The following is a 21196-nucleotide window of genomic DNA, read 5'->3' as shown; positions in this document are numbered from 1 at the left end:
CCCCCCTTCTGAGACCTACCCCCCTGCTGAGACCTACACCCCAACCCCCCCTTCAGAGACCTACGCCCCAACCCCCCCTTCTGAGACTTACCCCCCTGCTTAGACCTACGCCCCAACCCCCCATTCTGAGACCTACCCCCCAACCCCCCCTGCTGAGACCTACGCCCCAACCCCCCCTTCTGAGACCTACCCCCCTGCTGAGACCTACGCCCCAACCCCCCCTTCTGAGACCTACCCCCCTGCTGAGACCTACACCCCAACCCCCCCTTCAGAGACCTACACCCCAACCCCCCCTTCTGAGACCTACCCCCCAACCCCCCCTGCTGAGACCTACGCCCCAACCCCCCCTTCTGAGACCTACCCCCCTGCTGAGACCTACACCCCAACCCCCCCTTCAGAGACCTATGCCCCAACCCCCCCCTTCTGAGACCTACCCCCCTGCTGAGACCTACGCCCCAACCCCCCCTTCAGAGACCTACGCCCCAACCCCCCCTTCTGAGACCTACGCCCCAACCCCCCCTTCTGAGACCTACCCCCCTGCTGAGACCTACACCCCAACCCCCCATTCAGAGACCTACGCCCCAACCCCCCCTTCTGAGACCTACCCCCCTGCTGAGACCTACGCCCCAACCCCCCCTTCTGAGACCTACCCCCCAACCCCCCCTTCTGAGACCTACCCCCCTGCTGAGACCTACGCCCCAACCCCCCCCTTCTGAGACCTACCCCCCAACCCCCCCTGCTGAGACCTACGCCCCAACCCCCCCTTCTGAGACCTACCCCCCTGCTGAGACCTACGCCCCAACCCCCCCTTCAGAGACCTACCCCCCTGCTGAGACCTACGCCCCAACCCCCCCCTTCAGAGACCTACGCCCCAACCCCCCCTTCAGAGACCTACACCCCAACCCCCCCTTCAGAGACTTAGACTTACCCCCCTTCAGAGACCTACGCCCCAACCCCCCCTTCAGAGACCTACACCCCAACCCCCCCTTCAGAGACCTACGCCCCAACCCCCCCTTCAGAGACCTACACCCCAACCCCCCCTTCAGAGACCTACCCCCCTTCTGAGACCTACGCCCCAACCCCCCCTTCTGAGACCTACGCCCCAACCCCCCCTTCAGAGACCTACCCCCCTGCTGAGACCTACACCCCAACCCCCCCCTTCAGAGACCTACACCCCAACCCCCCCTTCTGAGACCTACCCCCCTTCTGAGACCTACGCCCCAACCCCCCCCTTCTGAGACCTACGCCCCAACCCCCCCCTTCAGAGACCTACACCCCAACCCCCCCTTCTGAGACCTACGCCCCAACCCCCCCTGCTGAGACCTACGCCCCTACCCCCCCTGCTGAGACCTACGCCCCAACCCCCCCTTCAGAGACCTACACCCCAAACCCCCCTTCTGAGACCTACCCCCCTTCTGAGACCTACGCCCCAACCCCCCCTTCAGAGACCTACACCCCAACCCCCCCCTTCAGAGACCTACACCCCAACCCCCCCTTCAGAGACCTACGCCCCAACCCCCCCCCTTCAGAGACCTACACCCCAACCCCCCCTTCTGAGACGGAGATGGTGGTGGTGGTATGGGGGCTGAGCAGTGTAGTAGTGGTGGTGATATGGGGGCTGAGCAGTGTAGTGGTGATGGTGAGGGTTTCTCCCCCCGACCCTCTTCTTTCTCCCCCCGACCCTCTTCTTTATCATGTCCTGACTCACCCTCCCATCTCTCCCCCAGCCCTCCCATCTCTCCCCCAGCCCTCCTATGGTGGGGACAATCATTCTGTTGGCATGTCCTGACTCCCCCTCCCATCTCTCTCCCCCTCCAGGTGCCACCCAGCTCCTCCTGCTGGCCCGGCGGACTGACCTGCGCCGCATCTCCCTGGACACGCCTGACTTCACTGACATCATCCTCCAGACGGACGACATCCGCCACGCCATCGCCATCGACTATGACCCGGTGGACGGACACATCTATTGGACGGACGACGAGGTCAGGGCCATCAGGAGGTCGTACCTGGACGGCTCCGACGCTCAGTTCATTGTCACCTCTCAGGTCAGTAACCCTAACCTCAGGTCAGTAACCCTAACCTCTGGTCAGTAACCCTAACCCTAACCTCAGGTCAGTAACCCTAACCCTAACCTCAGGTCAGTAACCCTAACCTCTCACCTCAGGTCAGTACAGGATACGATGGTCTGTTTAACTTGGAGCAGTGAAAACCCATGTTCTCAGTATTGTTCTGTGGCATTTCCACGAAGCGTCTCAGAGCAGGAGTAGGGCTGGGGCGTTTCCACGGAGCAGGAGTAGGGCTGGGGCGTTTCCACGAAGCATCTCAGAGCAGGAGTAGGGCTGGGGCGTTTCCACAAAGCATCTCAGAGCAGGAGTAGGGCTGGGGCGTTTCCACGAAGCATCTCAGAGCAGGAGTAGGGCTGGGGCGTTTCCACGAAGCATCTCAGAGCAGGAGTAGGGCTGGGGCGTTTCCACGAAGCATCTCAGAGCAGGAGTAGGGCTGGGGCGTTTCCACGAAGCATCTCAGAGCAGGAGTAGGGCTGGGGCGTTTCCACGAAGCATCTCGGAGCAGGAGTAGGGCTGGGGCGTTTCCACGAAGCATCTCGGAGCAGGAGTAGGGCTGGGGCGTTTCCACGAAGCATCTCGGAGCAGGAGTAGGGCTGGGGCGTTTCCACGAAGCATCTCAGAGCAGGAGTAGGGCTGGGGCGTTTCCACGAAGCATCTCGGAGCAGGAGTAGGGCTGGGGCGTTTCCACGAAGCATCTCGGAGCAGGAGTAGGGCTGGGGCGTTTCCACGAAGCATCTCAGAGCAGGAGTAGGGCTGGGGCGTTTCCACGAAGCATCTCAGAGCAGGAGTAGGGCTGGGGCGTTTCCACGAAGCATCTCAGAGCAGGAGTAGGGCTGGGGCGTTTCCACGAAGCATCTCGGAGCAGGAGTAGGGCTGGGGCGTTTCCACGAAGCATCTCAGAGCAGGAGTAGGGCTGGGGCGTTTCCACGAAGCATCTCGGAGCGGGAGTAGGGCTGGGGCGTTTCCACGAAGCAGGAGTAGGGCTGGGGCGTTTCCACGAAGCATCTCAGAGCAGGAGTAGGGCTGGGGCGTTTCCACGGAGCAGGAGTAGGGCTGGGGCGTTTCCACGAAGCATCTCAGAGCAGGAGTAGGGCTGGGGCGTTTCCACGAAGCATCTCGGAGCAGGAGTAGGGCTGGGGCGTTTCCACGAAGCATCTCAGAGCAGGAGTAGGGCTGGGGCGTTTCCACGAAGCATCTCAGAGCAGGAGTAGGGCTGGGGCGTTTCCACTAAGCATCTCAGAGCAGGAGTAGGGCTGGGGCGTTTCCACGGAGCAGGAGTAGGGCTGGGGCGTTTCCACGAAGCATCTCAGAGCAGGAGTAGGGCTGGGGCGTTTCCACGAAGCATCTCGGAGCAGGAGTAGGGCTGGGGCGTTTCCACGAAGCATCTCGGAGCAGGAGTAGGGCTGGGGCGTTTCCACGAAGCATCTCGGAGCGGGAGTAGGGCTGGGGCGTTTCCACGAAGCATCTCAGAGCGGGAGTAGGGCTGGGGCGTTTCCACGAAGCATCTCGGAGCAGGAGTAGGGCTGGGGCGTTTCCACAAAGCATCTCGGAGCAGGAGTAGGGCTGGGGCGTTTCCACGAAGCATCTCAGAGCAGGAGTAGGGCTGGGGCGTTTCCACGAAGCATCTCAGAGCAGGAGTAGGGCTGGGGCGTTTCCACGAAGCATCTCAGAGCAGGAGTAGGGCTGGGGCGTTTCCACGAAGCATCTCAGAGCAGGAGTAGGGCTGGGGCGTTTCCACGAAGCATCTCGGAGCAGGAGTAGGGCTGGGGCGTTTCCACGAAGCATCTCGGAGCAGGAGTAGGGCTGGGGCGTTTCCACGAAGCATCTCAGAGCAGGAGTAGGGCTGGGGCGTTTCCACGAAGCATCTCAGAGCAGGAGTAGGGCTGGGGCGTTTCCACGAAGCATCTCAGAGCAGGAGTAGGGCTGGGGCGTTTCCACGAAGCATCTCGGAGCAGGAGTAGGGCTGGGGCGTTTCCACGAAGCATCTCAGAGCAGGAGTAGGGTTGTGGCGGTAATAGAATAGCCGTGTAACTTTCGGTTATGGATGAAGACCGTCAGGAAAATAAAACAGTTTAAATTGGCCTACATTCATTGTAGTATTTTTTTTAATGACCTTTATTTTCATGTAGATAAAGTTGACCTAAAAGCAGGAGTGTTTACTAACGATTGTAAACAGTTGTTTTGCTAATTTATTCTGTCTATTGAACGGTCTACATCTCCTCTTTGTAACTGTCCTCTGATGCTACGGCAGCTAACCGCTAGATGCTACGGCCGCTAACCGCTAGATGCTACGGCCGCTAACCGCTAGATGCTACGGCAGCTAACCGCTAGATGCTACGGCAGCTAACCGCTAGATGCTACGGCAGCTAACCGCTAGATGCTACGGCAGCTAACCGCTAGATGCTACGGCAGCTAACCGCTAGATGCTACGGCAGCTAACCGCTAGATGCTACGGCAGCTAACCGCTAGATGCTACGGCAGCTAACCGCTAGATGCACAGGGGTTGTGGAGCGCTGTAGGCTAGGACTCTTCAGTCAAAGAAAACATCCATGTGCGGAATTTATTTTATACAATTCACGTTTTCATTGCTCGCTAGTAAATAATTAAATCGGTCTTCTTTAAAAAAAAAAAAAAATGTTGGATGTGTCTGACTTCATGAATTATTCAACAGCAGTGGACAAGGTTGTTCTGGCTCTGAGGACTGTAATGCTGTAATCCAGGGTTCTTCAATTCCGGTCCTGGAGGGCCGAAACACTTCTGTTTTTTATTTCTACCTGGTAGTTAATTGCACTCACCTGGTGTCCCAGGTCTGAATTAGCCCCTGATTAGAAGGAGAGGATGAAAAACAGAGGTGTTTCGGGCCCTCCAGGACCGGAATTGAAGAACCCTGCTCTAATGCTGTAACGTGTCAAAATGGACAATGGACCGGTCCTCTCCAACCTGGCTTGGTATCATTTGGACCAGTCCTCTCCAGCCTGGCTTGGTATCATTTGGACCAGTCCTCTCCAGCCTGGCTTGGTATCATTTGGACCAGTCCTCTCCAGCCTGGCATGGTATCATTTGGACCAGTCCTCTCCAGCCTGGCTTGGTATCATTTGGACCAGTCCTCTCCAGCCTGGCATGGTATCATTTGGACCAGTCCTCTCCAGCCTGGCATGGTATCATTTGATACGGAATCTTTTCTTAATTTCTAGACTAATCCAACGCTGATCAGGCCTGGTCCTGGCCGATATGCTGCCCCGCTGCGAGACACATTTTTCCCGCAAGGTAGAATAGTAGCCTTGGCTATACAGTGTCGGCCCACAATGCACTTTTCTGAATGTCCGTAGGGTAGCCTACCGTTTGTAAAACAGGCAGTTTACCTTTAATCCCTGTCATTTGGTTTAAATTCATTTCTGTTATTGCATGTATTAATTACAGTAATTTACTGTTCTCATTCTCGGAGTGGAAACGTTTGTTTGCAGAGTTCAAAACCTGCTACACTTTGCGAGAAACAAGTTTTGGTTTATTTCATACCTTTTTTTAATTTCCACGCTCCACGTGAGCATGTCTGATTTCTCTGACGTGTTCATGTTGACGGAGCGCTCAAACCTGAACACGCATAGAAGCACCTGAGCACGCATAGAAGCACCTGAACACGTATAGAAGAACCAGGCCTGCTGCTCCAAAATGACAAATGTAGGAAAGTGCCCAGCTGGGCTTCAGCCATTTTGTTCTTCACCTCACACAGTAAAGTCAACCAAGTCCGTAAAAAAAAAAAAACATCCATTGAAATGATAATAGTTCCTCGCAGTATTTAAATCTTTCCCCCACTCCTCCCCTCTCTAATCAGCAGGGCTGATCAATAGACCATAGAGATGATGGCTGGATTGGTTTCTATTTTTAATGATTTTCAATTTCATCTTTATACAACTGCATTAATGATTTCATCTTTATACAACTGCATTAATGATTTCATCTTTATACAACTGCATTAATGATTTCATCTTTATACTGCTGCATTAATGATTTCATCTTTATACTGCTGCATTATTGATTTCATCTTTATACTGCTGCATTAATGATTTCATCTTTGTACTACTGCATTAATGATTTCATCTTTATACTGCTGCATTAATGATTTCATCTATATACTGCTGCATTAATGATTTCATCTATATACTATAGCGTAGCTGTCTGTCCCCTTCATACTTTCATTGTAAATTAAATTCATGAACTTATAGAAAAGAAGAAAATAACTTTCTGGAAAGACTAAAGTAGTCTTAGGTTTGTTTTAAGGAAAGGATAAATATTAGCTGTTCTGTTTTGACGCTGGTGGCTTTGATTGACTGGTCCTTTCTACAGGGGTGTATGAGTGTTGGCTGATTCTCTCTATAGACCCGTATGTCCATTCAGCATTTCCTAAAGGAGCCTGTCTGGATTCCATCTCTTCAATAAGAATCAAACGCTCCTGTCATGATTGAATCTGGTAAAAGGCCTGTTTTCATTGGTTTAGGCTACATTATTTCTCTCACGACGGCGTCCTCTCTTTGACCAACGTATGTCAATGCCAATGTCATCGAAAAGACCGCAGCAGCAGGGTTTGTAACATTTTGGGAATATTTTGGGAGAAGTGGGAGAAAACCCATCGGTCTTCGTTTGAATGGTTTTGTGCGTTGAAATAGGATCTATATTGAATGGTTTTATATGTAAAGCCAACAGAAGGTAGGCCTCCATCTTTATTCAGACTCTGTTAATGTTATACATACCTACATGAGATGGATCCTCTCCAACCTGGCGTTTCTTCATTTGTTGATTCATATTCAGAAGTAATAACCTGAATAATAATAATAATAATAATAATAATAATAATGAAATGCCATGATAATAATGAAGTGTAATTGCTTGTTTCAGTAGGTTTTATTAAGAAGCACGTCCATATAAATGTGTCCAACCAGATTAGGATCTGTCCATATAATATGTCATTAGATCTTAAAGGCCAACTGATCCAGCTCTTCCACTCGGAGATGCTCTGATCTCCCACTCTGAGATGCTCTGATCTCCCACTCTGAGATGCTCTGATCTCCCACTCTGAGATGCTCTGATCTCCCACTCTGAGATGCTCTGATCTCCCACTCGGAGATGCTCTGATCTCCCACTCTGAGATGCTCTGATCTCCCACTCTGAGATGCTCTGATCTCCCACTCTGAGATGCTCTGATCTCCCACTCTGAGATGCTCTGATCTCCCACTCTGAGATGCTCTGATCTCCCACTCTGAGATGCTCTGATCTCCCACTCTGAGATGCTCTGATCTCCCACTCTGAGATGCTCTGATCTCCCACTCTGAGATGCTCTGATCTCCCACTCTGAGATGCTCTGATCTCCCACTCTGATCTCCCACTCTGAGATGCTCTGATCTCCCACTCTGAGATGCTCTGATCTCCCACTCTGAGATGCTCTGATCTCCCACTCTGAGATGCTCTGATCTCCCACTCTGAGATGCTCTGATCTCCCACTCTGAGATGCTCTGATCTCCCACTCTGAGATGCTCTGATCTCCCACTCTGAGATGCTCTGATCTCCCACTCGGAGATGCTCTGATCTCCCACTCGGAGATGATCTGTGAATGTGGGCCCAGATATATACTTCATTTGGTATGAGTCTTGCCCTGGAGGCAGAACTGAGCGATTTCCGCTAGATTGGCTATATTGTAAAAATTAATGAAAGCAAAAATGTGCTTTTTGGTCTTAATTGACCTGCTGTTTATTTTCTGTCTCAGGTGAACCACCCTGACGGCATCGCTGTGGACTGGATCGCCCGGAACCTGTACTGGACTGACACGGGAACGGACCGCATCGAGGTGACACGCCTCAACGGAACCATGAGGAAGATCCTGATATCAGAGGACCTGGACGAACCACGAGCCATCGTACTGGATCCTGTCGCTGGGTAACTGCTGTCTCTATACTAACCCTGAGCCATCGTACTGGACCCTGTCGCTGGGTAACTGCTGTCTCTATACTAACCCTAAACCCTAACCCTGAGCCATCGTACTGGATCCTGTCGCTGGGTAACTGCTGTCTCTATACTAACCCTAAACCCTAACCCTGAGCCATCGTACTGGATCCTGTCTCTGGGTAACTGCTGTCTCTATACTAACCCTAAACCCTAACCCTGAGCCATCGTACTGGATCCTGTCGCTGGGTAACTGCTGTCTCTATACTAACCCTAAACCCTAACCCTGAGCCATCGTACTGGATCCTGTCTCTGGGTAACTGCTGTCTCTATACTAACCCTAAACCTGAGCCATCGTACTGGATCCTGTCGCTGGGTAACTGCTGTCTCTATACTAACCCTAAACCCTAACCCTGAGCCATCGTACTGGATCCTGTCGCTGGGTAACTGCTGTCTCTATACTAACCCTAACCCTGAGCCATCGTACTGGATCCTGTCGCTGGGTAACTGCTGTCTCTATACTAACCCTAACCCTGAGCCATCGTACTGGATCCTGTCGCTGGGTAACTGCTGTCTCTATACTAACCCTAACCCTGAGCCATCGTACTGGATCCTGTCGCTGGGTAACTGCTGTCTCTATACTAACCCTAACCCTGAGCCATCGTACTGGACCCTGTCGCTGGGTGGGTTCACTACACTACACTATATATGACCTATCCTGGCCTGGCCCTCTGTGATGACATCATCAGTCCTCAGGCAGTAGTATCCCTGGTTGGTTGAGGTGTGACCTCACCGTTGTCACGGTTTCTACTGATTTGATGTGCCTGCCGTTCAGCAGCAGTAATGCCCTTCATGGCGCTGGCCCATAATGCACCATGCCACAAGGCAGAGCTCCAGCATTAACCCTAAACTCAGACATCTGCTCATCCAGTCCTCCCTCGATTTCTGCTCTTCATTCATGTTAGGCTGTAATCTGAGTTCTCTGTTCTCTGGTAGGATCACTCTGTTCCCTCTCTGGTAGGATCATTTACAGATTACAGATTACAGACATTTGAAACCCCACCTCTTTAAGGAATACCTGGGATAGGATAAAGTAATCCTTCTACCCCCCCCAAAAAAAAATTGTAAAGTGGTTATCCCACTGGCTATAGGGTGAATGCACCAATTTGTGAGTCGCTCTGTTTAAGAGCGTCTGCTAAATGACGTAAATGTGCCCTTGAGCAAGGCACTTAACCCTAATTGCTCCTGTAAGTCGCTCTGGATAAGAGCGTCTGCTAAATGACTAAAATGTAATGTAAATGTAAATGTAAATGATCACTCTGTTCCCTCTCTGGTAGGATCACTCTGTTCCCTCTCTGGTAGGATCACTCTGTTCCCTCTCTGGTAGGATCACTCTGTTCCCTGTCTGATAGGATCACTCTGTTCACTCTCTGGTAGGATCACTCTGTTCCCTGCCTGGTAGGATCACTCTGTTCCCTCTCTGGTAGGATCACTCTGTTCCCTCTCTGGTAGGATCACTCTGTTCCCTCTCTGGTAGGATCACTCTGTTCCCTCTCTGGTAGGATCACTCTGTTCCCTCTCTGGTAGGATCACTCTGTTCCCTCTCTGGTAGGATCACTCTGTTCCCTCTCTGGTAGGATCACTCTGTTCCCTCTCTGGTAGGATCACTCTGTTCCCTCTCTGGTAGGATCACTCTGTTCCCTGTCTGATAGGATCACTCTGTTCCCTCTCTGGTAGGATCACTCTGTTCCCTCTCTGGTAGGATCACTCTGTTCCCTGTCTGATAGGATCACTCTGTTCCCTCTCTGCTAGGATCACTCTGTTCCCTCTCTGGTAGGATCACTCTGTTCCCTCTCTGGTAGGATCACTCTGTTCCCTCTCTGGTAGGATCACTCTGTTCCCTGTCTGATAGGATCACTCTGTTCCCTCTCTGGTAGGATCACTCTGTTCCCTCTCTGGTAGGATCACTCTGTTCCCTGTCTGATAGGATCACTCTGTTCCCTCTCTGGTAGGATCACTCTGTTCCCTCTCTGGTAGGATCACTCTGTTCCCTCTCTGATAGGATCACTCTGTTCCCTCTCTGGTAGGATCACTCTGTTCCCTGTCTGATAGGATCACTCTGTTCCCTCTCTGATAAGATCACTCTGTTCCCTGTCTGATAGGATCACTCTGTTCCCTCTCTGGTAGGATCACTCTGTTCCCTGTCTGATAGGATCACTCTGTTCCCCGTCTGGTAGGATCACTCTGTTCCCTCTCTGGTAGGATCACTCTGTTCCCTCTCTGGTAGGATCACTCTGTTCCCTCTCTGATAGGATCACTCTGTTCCCCGTCTGGTAGGATCACTCTGTTCCCTCTCTGGTAGGATCACTCTGTTCCCTCTCTGGTAGGATCACTCTGTTCCCTCTCTGGTAGGATCACTCTGTTCCCCGTCTGATAGGATCACTCTGTTCCCTGTCTGATAGGATCACTCTGTTCCCTCTCTGGTAGGATCACTCTGTTCCCTCTCTGGTAGGATCACTCTGTTCCCTCTCTGGTAGGATCACTCTGTTCCCCGTCTGGTAGGATCACTCTGTTCCCCGTCTGGTAGGATCACTCTGTTCCCTCTCTGGTAGGATCACTCTGTTCCCTCTCTGGTAGGATCACTCTGTTCCCTGTCTGATAGGATCACTCTGTTCCCTGTCTGATAGGATCACTCTGTTCCCCGTCTGGTAGGATCACTCTGTTCCCTCTCTGGTAGGATCACTCTGTTCCCTCTCTGATAGGATCACTCTGTTCCCTGTCTGATAGGATCACTCTGTTCCCTCTCTGATAGGATCACTCTGTTCCCTGTCTGATAGGATCACTCTGTTCCCTCTCTGGTAGGATCACTCTGTTCCCTCTCTGATAGGATCACTCTGTTCCCTCTCTGGTAGGATCACTCTGTTCCCTCTCTGGTAGGATCACTCTGTTCCCTCTGGTAGATTCACTCTGTTCCCTCTCTGGTAGGATCACTCTGTTGCCTCTCTGGTAGGATCACTCTGTTCCCTGCCTGATAGGATCACTCTGTTCCCTCTCTGGTAGGATCACTCTGTTCCCTGCCTGATAGGATCACTCTGTTCCCCGTCTGATAGGATCACTCTGTTCCCCGTCTGATAGGATCACTCTGTTCCCCGTCTGATAGGATCACTCTGTTCCCCGTCTGATAGGATCACTCTGTTCCCTCTCTGGTAGGATCACTGTCCCCTCTCTGGTAGGATCACTCTGTTCCCCGTCTGATAGGATCACTCTGTTCCCTGTCTGATAGGATCACTCTGTTCCCTCTCTGGTCGTTACAGATACATGTACTGGACCGACTGGGGCGAGGTTCCTAAGATTGAGCGTGCAGACCTGGACGGGACCGAGCGGGTAGTGATGGTCAACACCTCCCTGGGCTGGCCCAATGGGCTGGCGCTGGACTATGCAGACCGTATGATCTACTGGGGCGACGCCAAGACTGACAAGATAGAGGTATTTCACCTGGTCTACTTTCTATGGAATGGATGGATGAGTGTCTGTTTCTGAATGTCTTCATATCGTCACGTTTTGCCCTCCGCTGTGTCGGCATGTTCCAATCAGCTGCTGTGCTGTGGGGGAGTCGGGGGGTCGGGGGGTCAGCTGTGCTGATAATGGTGGTTTGTGCGGTGGGTAGCTGTCTGTGTGTGTCTGCGTAGGGATCTGTAGAGACAGACTGCTCCAGGTTTAATCTGTGAGGCAGCAGCCGCCAGGTACCCCGCTGGGCCGCACACCGTGTGGAGCGAGCGCTCTTCAACAGTCCTCACGGAGACGCCAGGCCAGGAAGCTGGCAGCATCACAGGGCCCTCTACCGCTATGGGCAGCCCGACACACACGTCCCCTAGCCCACGACATGGCCGTTATCACATCACACACACACTCCTTTCAGAAGGGAAGTCACATGACGAGGGAGTTGCTACCGGATTGGTTGAAGGGTATTGGAAGCCTTCTGGCTCCACGTTATCTCCTGTGGACAGATTCTGGTGAACAGATGAAACGGCGAGGATCTGTCAAGGCCCACGTACAGAGCAGAAGTAACCTTGCTTTGAGGTTTTCATTGTTGAGTGTTTGGATGAATCAGGATTGGGCGAAGGCTGGTGCAGTGATTTTTCAAGCCCTTGTTTGGATGACAAACGGTTTCCACTAGATTCCAAAATTGTCTGCTGTCAAAATTCATGAAAACAAACGTTTCCTTTTTTGACCATAAGTAACACCGGTCCAATTAGTGGAAGGGAGGGGTTTGGCCCGGGAGTTTCCGTTTACGAGGGAGGAGACTTCTCTTCCTTCTTTTGCACAAAGGTAATCACAATTGTTAACGGCATTCCCCCAGAAGTAAAACAGGAAATGACAAACTTTCACGAGAGAATTTGACTTCTGGGTAAGTGAGTTTAGGCTCCACATTTCAATCCACAGTTGCACCCAGCTACCTGCCCACAGTTGCCCCCAGCTACCTGCCCACAGTTGCACCCAGCTACCTGCCCACAGTTGCACCCAGCTACCTGCCCACAGTTGCACCCAGCTGCCTGCCCACAGTTGCACCCAGCTGCCTGCCCACAGTTGCACCCAGCTGCCTGCCCACAGTTGCACCCAGCTGCCTGCCCACAGTTGCACCCAGCTGCCTGCCCACAGTTGCACCCAGCTGCCTGCCCACAGTTGCACCCAGCTGCCTGCCCCAGTCCCCTGAACGTGAGGTTACTGTGGCTCAGGGAGGCGGGGTCGGGTGGGACAGACTGGGTGGGTGGCAAAGGGAATGTTTGGTAGGGTGTGCTGGGTTGGTTGGGGGAGGGTGGTTATAGCCTGGGTTCTGGGTCTGCTCCAGGACGGGGTTTTGCTGCCAGAGCCACGTCTGGTTTGGATTGCTGCCTCCACTCCAGCTGTGGTTTCCCCTGTTCAGAACAGCCCCTGAATCTGAAACCCTCACCACACTGCGGGAACACACGTTTGTTTTACTCTCCTGGTGGGGACCAATTTGATTCCCATTCAAAATCACAGGCCACCTCACTGAGAAGGGAAACTGAGGATACAACACATCAGGACCGCCTTCCTGATATTGAGCCCCCTCTGCCCTCAGAACAGCCTCAATTTTGAAAGTGTTCCACTGGGATGCTGGCCCATGTTGACTCCAATGCTTCCCACTGGGATGCTGGCCCATGTTGACTCCAATGCTTCCCACTGGGATGCTGGCCCATGTTGAGTCCAATGCTTCCCACTGGGATGCTGGCCCATGTTGACTCCAATGCTTCCCACTGGGATGCTGGCCCATGTTGACTCCAATGCTTCCCACTGGGATGCTGGCCCATGTTGACTCCAATGCTTCCCACTGGGATGCTGGCCCATGTTGACTCCAATGCTTCCCACTGGGATGCTGGCCCATGTTGAGTCCAATGCTTCCCACTGGGATGCTGGCCCATGTTGACTCCAATGCTTCCCACTGGGATGCTGGCCCATGTTGACTCCAATGCTTCCCACTGGGATGCTGGCCCATGTTGAGTCCAATGCTTCCCACTGGGATGCTGGCCCATGTTGACTCCAATGCTTCCCACTGGGATGCTGGCCCATGTTGACTCCAATGCTTCCCACTGGGATGCTGGCCCATGTTGACTCCAATGCTTCCCACTGGGATGCTGGCCCATGTTGACTCCAATGCTTCCCACTGGGATGCTGGCCCATGTTGACTCCAATGCTTCCCACTGGGATGCTGGCCCATGTTGACTCCAATGCTTCCCACTGGGATGCTGGCCCATGTTGAGTCCAATGCTTCCCACTGGGATGCTGGCCCATGTTGAGTCCAATGCTTCCCACTGGGATGCTGGCCCATGTTGACTCCAATGCTTCCCACTGGGATGCTGGCCCATGTTGACTCCAATGCTTCCCACTGGGATGCTGGCCCATGTTGACTCCAATGCTTCCCACTGGGATGCTGGCCCATGTTGACTCCAATGCTTCCCACTGGGATGCTGGCCCATGTTGACTCCAATGCTTCCCGCAGTTGTCTGGTGGTGGGTCTCTACTCCGAATAGCTCGTTCCATCTCATCCCACAGACGCTCAATTGGATTGAGATCTGGTGACTGGGCAGGCCACTGCAGTAAGCTGAATTCACTGTCATGTTCGTGGAACCATTCCTGGACAATCCTGGCCTTGTGACATGGGGCATTGTCCAGCTGAAAAAAAAGTATTCAGACCCATTGACTTATTCCACATTTTGTTGTGTTACAGCCTGAATTTAAAATTGATTAAATAAAATAAAAATCTCACCCATCTACACACAATACCCCATAATGACAAAGGGAAAACATGTTTTGAGGAACTTTTGCAAATGTATTGAAAATGAAATACAGTAATATCTCATTTTACATAAGTGTTCAACCCCCTGAGTCAATACATGTTAGAATCCCCTTTGGCAGCGATTACAGCTGGGAGTCTTTCTGGGTAAGTCTCTAAGAGCTTTCCACACCTGGATTGGACAATATCTGCACATTATTATATATTTTTAATTATTCAAGCTCTGTCAAGTTGGTTGTTGATCATTGCTAGACAGCCATTTTCAAGTCTTGCCATAGATTTTCAAGCCGATTTAAGTCAAAACTGTAACTCGGCCACTCAGGAACATTCACTGTCATCTTGGTGAGCAACTCCAGTGTATATTTGGCCTTGTGTTTTAGGTTATTGTCCTGCTGAAAGGTGAATTCATCTCCCAGTGTCTGGTGGAAAGCAGACTGAACCAGGGTTTCCTCTAGGATTTTGCCTTTGCTTAGCTCCATTCTGTTTGTTTTTATCCTGAAAAACTCCCCAATCGTTAACGATTACAAGCATACCCATAACATGATGCAGCCACCACTATCCTTGAACATATGGAGAGTGGTATTCACTCGTTGGATTTGCCCCAAACATAACACTTTGTATTCTGGATAAAAAAGTTAATTGCTTTGCCACTTTGTTTGTTGTGTATTGGTACACCATCCAAAGTGTAATTAATAACGTCACCATGCTCAAAGGGATATTCAATGTCCATATTTAAAAAAAAATGTTCCATCTACCAATAAGTGCCCTTCTTTGCGAAGCATTGGAAAACCTCTCTGGTCTTTGTGGTCTAATCTGTGTTTGTAATTCACTGCTCGACTGGGGGACCTTACAATTATCTGTATGTGGGGGGTACAGAGATGAGGTAGTCATTAACATTTACATTTACATTTTAGTCATTTAGCAGACGCTCTTATCCAGAGCGACTTACAGGAGCAATTAGGGTTAAGTGCCTTGCTCAAGGGCACATTTACGTCATTTAGCAGACGCTCTTATCCAGAGCGACTCACAAATTGGTGCATTCACCCTATAGCCAGTGGGATAACCACTTTACAATTTTGGGGGGGGGGGGGGGGGGGGGGGTAGAAGGATTACTTTATCCTATCCCAGGTATTCCTTAAAGAGGTGGGGTTTCAAATGTCTCCGGAAGGTGGTGAGTGACTCCGCTGTCCTGGCGTCGTGAGGGAGCTTGTTCCACCATTGGGGTGCCAGAGCAGCGAACAGTTTTGACTGGGCTGAGCGGGAACTATGCTTCCGCAGAGGAAGGGGAGCCAGCAGGCCAGAGGTGGATGAACGCAATGCCCTCGTTTGGGTGTAGGGACTGATCAGAGCCTGAAGGTACGGAGGTGCCGTTCCCCTCACTGCTCCATAGGCAAGCACCATGGTCTTGTAACGGATGCGAGCTTCAACTGGAAGCCAGTGGAGTGTGTTAAACATTATTATTGCACACAGTGAGTCTGAGTCCTTATGTCAAGCACATGTTATCTCCTGAACTTATTTAGGCTTGCCATAATAAAAGGGAGTTGGATACTTATAGACTCAAGACATTTCAGCTCTTCTTTAAAAAAAAAAAAAAAAAAAAAAAAAAAACATAATTCTACTTTGACATTAAAGGGTATCGTGTGTAGTCCAGTGACACAAAATCTAATGTGTGCCATGAAAACACACCATCACACCACCACCACCATCTCACCACCACCACCACCACCACCATCTCACCACCACCACCACCATCTCACCACCGCCACCACCACCACCACCATCTCACCACCGCCACCACCACCGCCACCATCTCACCACCACCACCACCGCCATCACCACCACCACCACCACCACCACCACCACCACCGCCACCACTGGCCTGCCGTTGGCTGGATGTCCTTTGGGTGGTGGACCGTTCTTGATACACACAGGAAACTGTTGAACGTTACAAACCCAGCAGCGTTGCAGTTCTTGACACAAACGGGCGCGCCTCGCTCCTACTAACCATACCGCCCTGTTCCTCCAGAAGTCCAGACCTCAGAAATACAGTCCGTCAGTCTGTCTGCATGAGAAGACAGGAACAGGCGTTGCAGTGGAGTTGCGTGAGAATAGTGAAAAAGGGGCCCAATTTTCTTCTTCTCTGAGCTCCTACCTGAACCTATTGGTTTGGTCTTCAGGCTGTTCACTGTGTTTATCCTCTGATCCTCTGAACAGACCACCAGTGGACGGGTTAACCTCTGATCCTCTGAACAGACCACCAGTGGACGGGTTAACCTCTGATCCTCTGAACAGACCACCAGTGGACGGGTTAACCTCTGATCCTCTGAACAGACCACCAGTGGACGGGTTAACCTCTGATCCTCTGAACAGACCACCAGTGGACGGGTTAACCTCTGATCCTCTGAACAGACCACCAGTGGACGGGTTAACCTCTGATCCTCTGAACAGACCACCAGTGGACGGGTTAACCTCTGATCCTCTGAACAGACCACCAGTGGACGGGTTAACCTCTGATCCTCTGAACAGACCACCAGTGGACGGGTTAACCTCTGATCCTCTGAACAGACCACCAGTGGACGGGTTAACCTCTGATCCTCTGAACAGACCACCAGTGGACGGGTTAACCTCTGATCCTCTGAACAGACCACCAGTGGACGGGTTAACCTCTGATCCTCTGAACAGACCACCAGTGGACGGGTTAACCTCTGATCCTCTGAACAGACCACCAGTGGACGGGTTAACCTCTGATCCTCTGAACAGACCACCAGTGGACGGGTTAACCTCTGATCCTCTGAACAGACCACCAGTGGACGGGTTAACCTCCATGCGTCTCAAATGGCACCCTATTCCCTCCGTAGGGAACTACTTCAAGTGTGTGTAGAAGGGGTGAATGTGTCGGCCATATGTTCTGTTTGCTGCTCTGCCTGCCGGTTCTAATTAGCACCGCTGAGATGTTCTGCCAGGTCGCTATGGTTCTACTGCCAGGGTTCTACTGCCAGGGTTCTCCCTACGCTTTGCTCTGCTCACATCCACGGCTTCACGGCACAATGTGGAAACTCTCTCCTCTTTCTACACCTCACTGTTTGACTGACCCAGACCCAGACCCCCCAGCCACAGTCAGGCGCCATGCAGAAAGCACAGACCCCCCAGCCACAGGCAGGCGCCATGCAGAAAGCACAGACCCCCCAGCTACAGTCCGGCGCCATGCAGAAAGCACAGACCCCCCAGCCACAGGCAGGCGCCATGCAGAAAGCACAGACCCCCCAGCTACAGTCCGGCGCCATGCAGAAAGCACAGACCCCCCAGCCACAGGCAGGCGCCATGCAGAAAGCACAGAGAAGGAGGTTTAGTGGTTTTGTCCTGAAAGTGGGTGCAGCCAGATGTAAGGCTAGAAGGAGTCTTTACCTGACAATGATGGAACCGTCCTCCCTCTCCATGATGGAACCGTCCTCACCCTCCATGATGGAACCGTCCTCACCCTCCATGATGGAACCGTCCTCACCCTCCATGATGGAACCGTCCTCACCCTCCATGATGGAACCGTCCTCACCCTCCATGATGGAACCGTCCTCACCCTCCATGATGGAAGTGTATTTTGTGGGTATTTCTACTACCTCAGTGATTTGCCTCCCAGCATCTGAGAAAACTATGGATGGATGTACAGTGGGGTATGCTTCACTATGGATGGATGTACAGTGGGGTATGCTTCACTATGGATGGATGTACAGTGGGGTATGCTTCACTATGGATGGATGTACAGTGGGGTATGCTTCACTATGGATGGATGGATGCTTCACTATGGATGGATGGATGGATGCTTCAGAGATTTCACAGTACCTTACAGAAGTTCTCATCTCCCCCCTCTCTCTCCCTCTCCCCCCTCTCCCCCCCTCTCCCTCCCCCCTCTCCCTCCCCCTCCCTCCCCCCCCCCTCTCTCCCTCCCCCTCTCTCTCCCCCTATCTCTCTCTCCCTCTCTCCTCCCCCAGGTGATGGGTATGGATGGTTCAGGCAGGAGGATCCTGGTAGAAGATAAGCTGCCCCATATCTTTGGCTTCACTCTGCTGGGGGACTACGTCTACTGGAGTGACTGGCAGAGACGCAGTATCGAGAGGGTTCACAAACGCACCACAGAGAGAGAGTTCATCATAGACCAGCTACCAGACCTGATGGGGCTCAAAGCTACATACGTACACAAGACCTTCGGTGAGTAACACCACCCTGACCCCTCAACCCTGACCCCTCAACCCTGACCCCTCAACCCTGACCCCTCAACCCTGACCTCATGGTGCTCAACGCTACCTGCGCTCCCCTCCATATGTATTTGGACAGTGAAGCTACCATTTTACATTTAGGCTCTGTACTCCAGCATTTTGGATGCTGGAAATGTTTCAAATGAAACAACGGCACAGAATGGAGGGGATATTTTCATACATATCTGTTTTTACCATCTGGAAATGAAAGCACTTTATGCATCTAGTCCACACCCTTGTGAAGAAGTCATAAGTATTTACACAAATTCACTTATAGTGTATTATAGTAGTCAAAAGTTAGGTATTTGGTCCCATATTCCTAGAACACAATGACTACATTAACCTTGTGACTCTACAAACTGGTTGGATGCATTGGCAGTTTGTTTTGGTTGTGTTTCAGATTATTTTGTGCCCAGTGGAAATGAACGGTAAATAATGTATGTATGAGAATACCTTAATCTCAAATCCAAAATGCTGGAGTACGGAGCCTAATGTAAAATTGTATCTTAACTGTCCAAATACATATGGAGGGGATTGTATGTACGCAAGACCTTCGGTGAGTAACACCCTGACCCCTAACCCCTGACCTCAACCCTGACCTCATGGGGCTGAAGGCTAGCTATGTATACAAGACCTTCGGAGAGTAACACCCTGACCCCTAACCCCTGACCTCATGGGGCTGAAGGCTAGCTATGTATACAAGACCTTCGGAGAGTAACACCCTGACCCCTAACCCCTGACCTCAACCCTGACCTCATGGGGCTGAAGGCTAGCTATGTATACAAGACCTTCGGAGAGTAACACCCTGACCCCTAACCCCTGACCTCATGGGGGTGAAGGCTAGCTATGTATACAAGACCTTCGGTGAGTAACACCCTGACCCCTAACCCCTGACCTCATGGGGCTGAAGGCTAGCTATGTATACAAGACCTTCGGTGAGTAACACCCTGACCCCTAACCCCTGACCTCAACCCTGACCTCATGGGGCTCAAAGTACACGGCCACACACCTGTGTGTCCTGGGCAAATGTAGTGCACTTTATGGGCTCCCGAGTGGCGCAGCGGTCTAAGGCACTACATCTCAGTGCTTGAGGCGTCACTACAGACCGAGTGGAGCAGCGGTCTAAGGCACTGCATCTCAGTGCTTGAGGCGTCACTACAGACCGAGTGGAGCAGCGGTCTAAGGCACTGCATCTCAGCGGTCTAAGGCACTGCATCTCAGTGCTTGAGGCGTCACTACAGACCCCCTGGTTCGATTCCAGGCTGTATCACAACCGGCCGTGATTGGGAGTCCCATAGGGCGGCGCACAATTGGCCCAGCGTCGTCCGGGTTTGGCCGGTGTAGGCCGTCATTGTAAATAAGAATTTGTTCTTAACTGACTTGCCTCGTTAAATAAAGGTTAAATAAACAAATAAAATAAAAAGTATGGGGAAGAAGAGATATGAAGACAGAACAGTGATATCAGCAGATAAACTAAGAGTTGATTTCTGGAGACAGAACAGTGATATCAGCAGATGAACTAAGAGTTGATTTCTGGAGACAGAACAGTGATATCAGCAGATGAACTAAGAGTTGATTTCTGGAGACAGAACAGTGCAGCCGAGCTAACCACTGATATGTGTAACGTTGTTAGTCGCTGGTAGACTGTCTCTGGTAGACTGTCTCTGGTAGACTGTCTCTCTGGTAGACTGTCTCTCTGGTAGACTGTCTCTCTGGTAGACTGTCTCTCTGGTAGACTGTCTCTCTGGTAGACTGTCTCTGGTAGACTGTCTCTCTGGTAGACTGTCTCTGGTAGACTGTCTCTGGTAGACTGTCTCTCTGGTAGACTGTCTCTCTGGTAGACTGTCTCTCTGGTAGACTGTCTCTCTGGTAGACTGTCTCTCTGGTAGACTGTCTCTCTGGTAGACGGTCGCTGGTAGACGGTCGCTGGTAGACGGTCTCTGGTAGACGGTCTCTGGTAGACGGTCTCTGGTAGACGGTCTCTGGTAGACGGTCTCTGGTAGACGGTCTCTGGTAGACGGTCTCTGGTAGACTGTCTCTGGTAGACTGTCTCTCTGGTAGACTGTCTCTCTGGTAGACGGTCGCTGGTAGACGGTCTCTGGTAGACGGTCTCTGGTAGACGGTCTCTGGTAGACGGTCTCTGGTAGACGGTCTCTGGTAGACGGTCTCTGGTAGACGGTCTCTGGTAGACTGTCTCTGGTAGACTGTCTCTCTGGTAGACTGTCTCTCTGGTAGACTGTCTCTCTGGTAGACTGTCTCTCTGGTAGACTGTCTCTCTGGTAGACTGTCTCTCTGGTAGACGGTCGCTGGTAGACGGTCTCTGGTAGACGGTCTCTGGTAGACGGTCGCTGGTAGACGGTCTCTGGTAGACGGTCGCTGGTAGACGGTCTCTGGTAGACGGTCTCTGGTAGACTGTCTCTGGTAGACGGTCTCTGGTAGACTGTCTCTGGTAGACGGTCTCTGGTAGACTGTCTCTCTGGTAGACGGTCTCTGGTAGACTGTCTCTGGTAGACGGTCTCTGGTAGACGGTCTCTGGTAGACGGTCTCTGGTAGACGGTCTCTGGTAGACGGTCTCTGGTAGACGGTCTCTGGTAGACGGTCTCTGGTAGACTGTCTCTCTGGTAGACGGTCTC

At 51.8% G+C, this 21196-nt stretch overlaps 1 protein-coding gene across 1 annotated transcript in view; it reads left to right on the top strand.

Moving 5' to 3' along the window:
- Positions 1–21196, top strand: part of lrp6 (low density lipoprotein receptor-related protein 6) — a gene marked incomplete at both ends in the record, with an annotated part of 60422 nt that overhangs the window by 5906 nt on the left and 33320 nt on the right. Inside the window, 4 exons of the mRNA XM_084189783.1 lie at positions 1819–2045; positions 7825–7994; positions 11315–11486; positions 18300–18516. Coding sequence (XP_084045909.1) covers positions 1819–2045; positions 7825–7994; positions 11315–11486; positions 18300–18516 — 786 coding nt within the window. The remainder of the gene's footprint in view (positions 1–1818; positions 2046–7824; positions 7995–11314; positions 11487–18299; positions 18517–21196) is intronic.

Source organism: Coregonus lavaretus (genome assembly GCF_964263955.1).
Source record: "Coregonus lavaretus genome assembly, contig: HAP1_SCAFFOLD_3307, whole genome shotgun sequence".
Classification (NCBI taxonomy): Eukaryota; Metazoa; Chordata; class Actinopteri; order Salmoniformes; family Salmonidae; genus Coregonus; species Coregonus lavaretus.
This window is presented reverse-complemented; position numbering and strand designations above follow the sequence as displayed.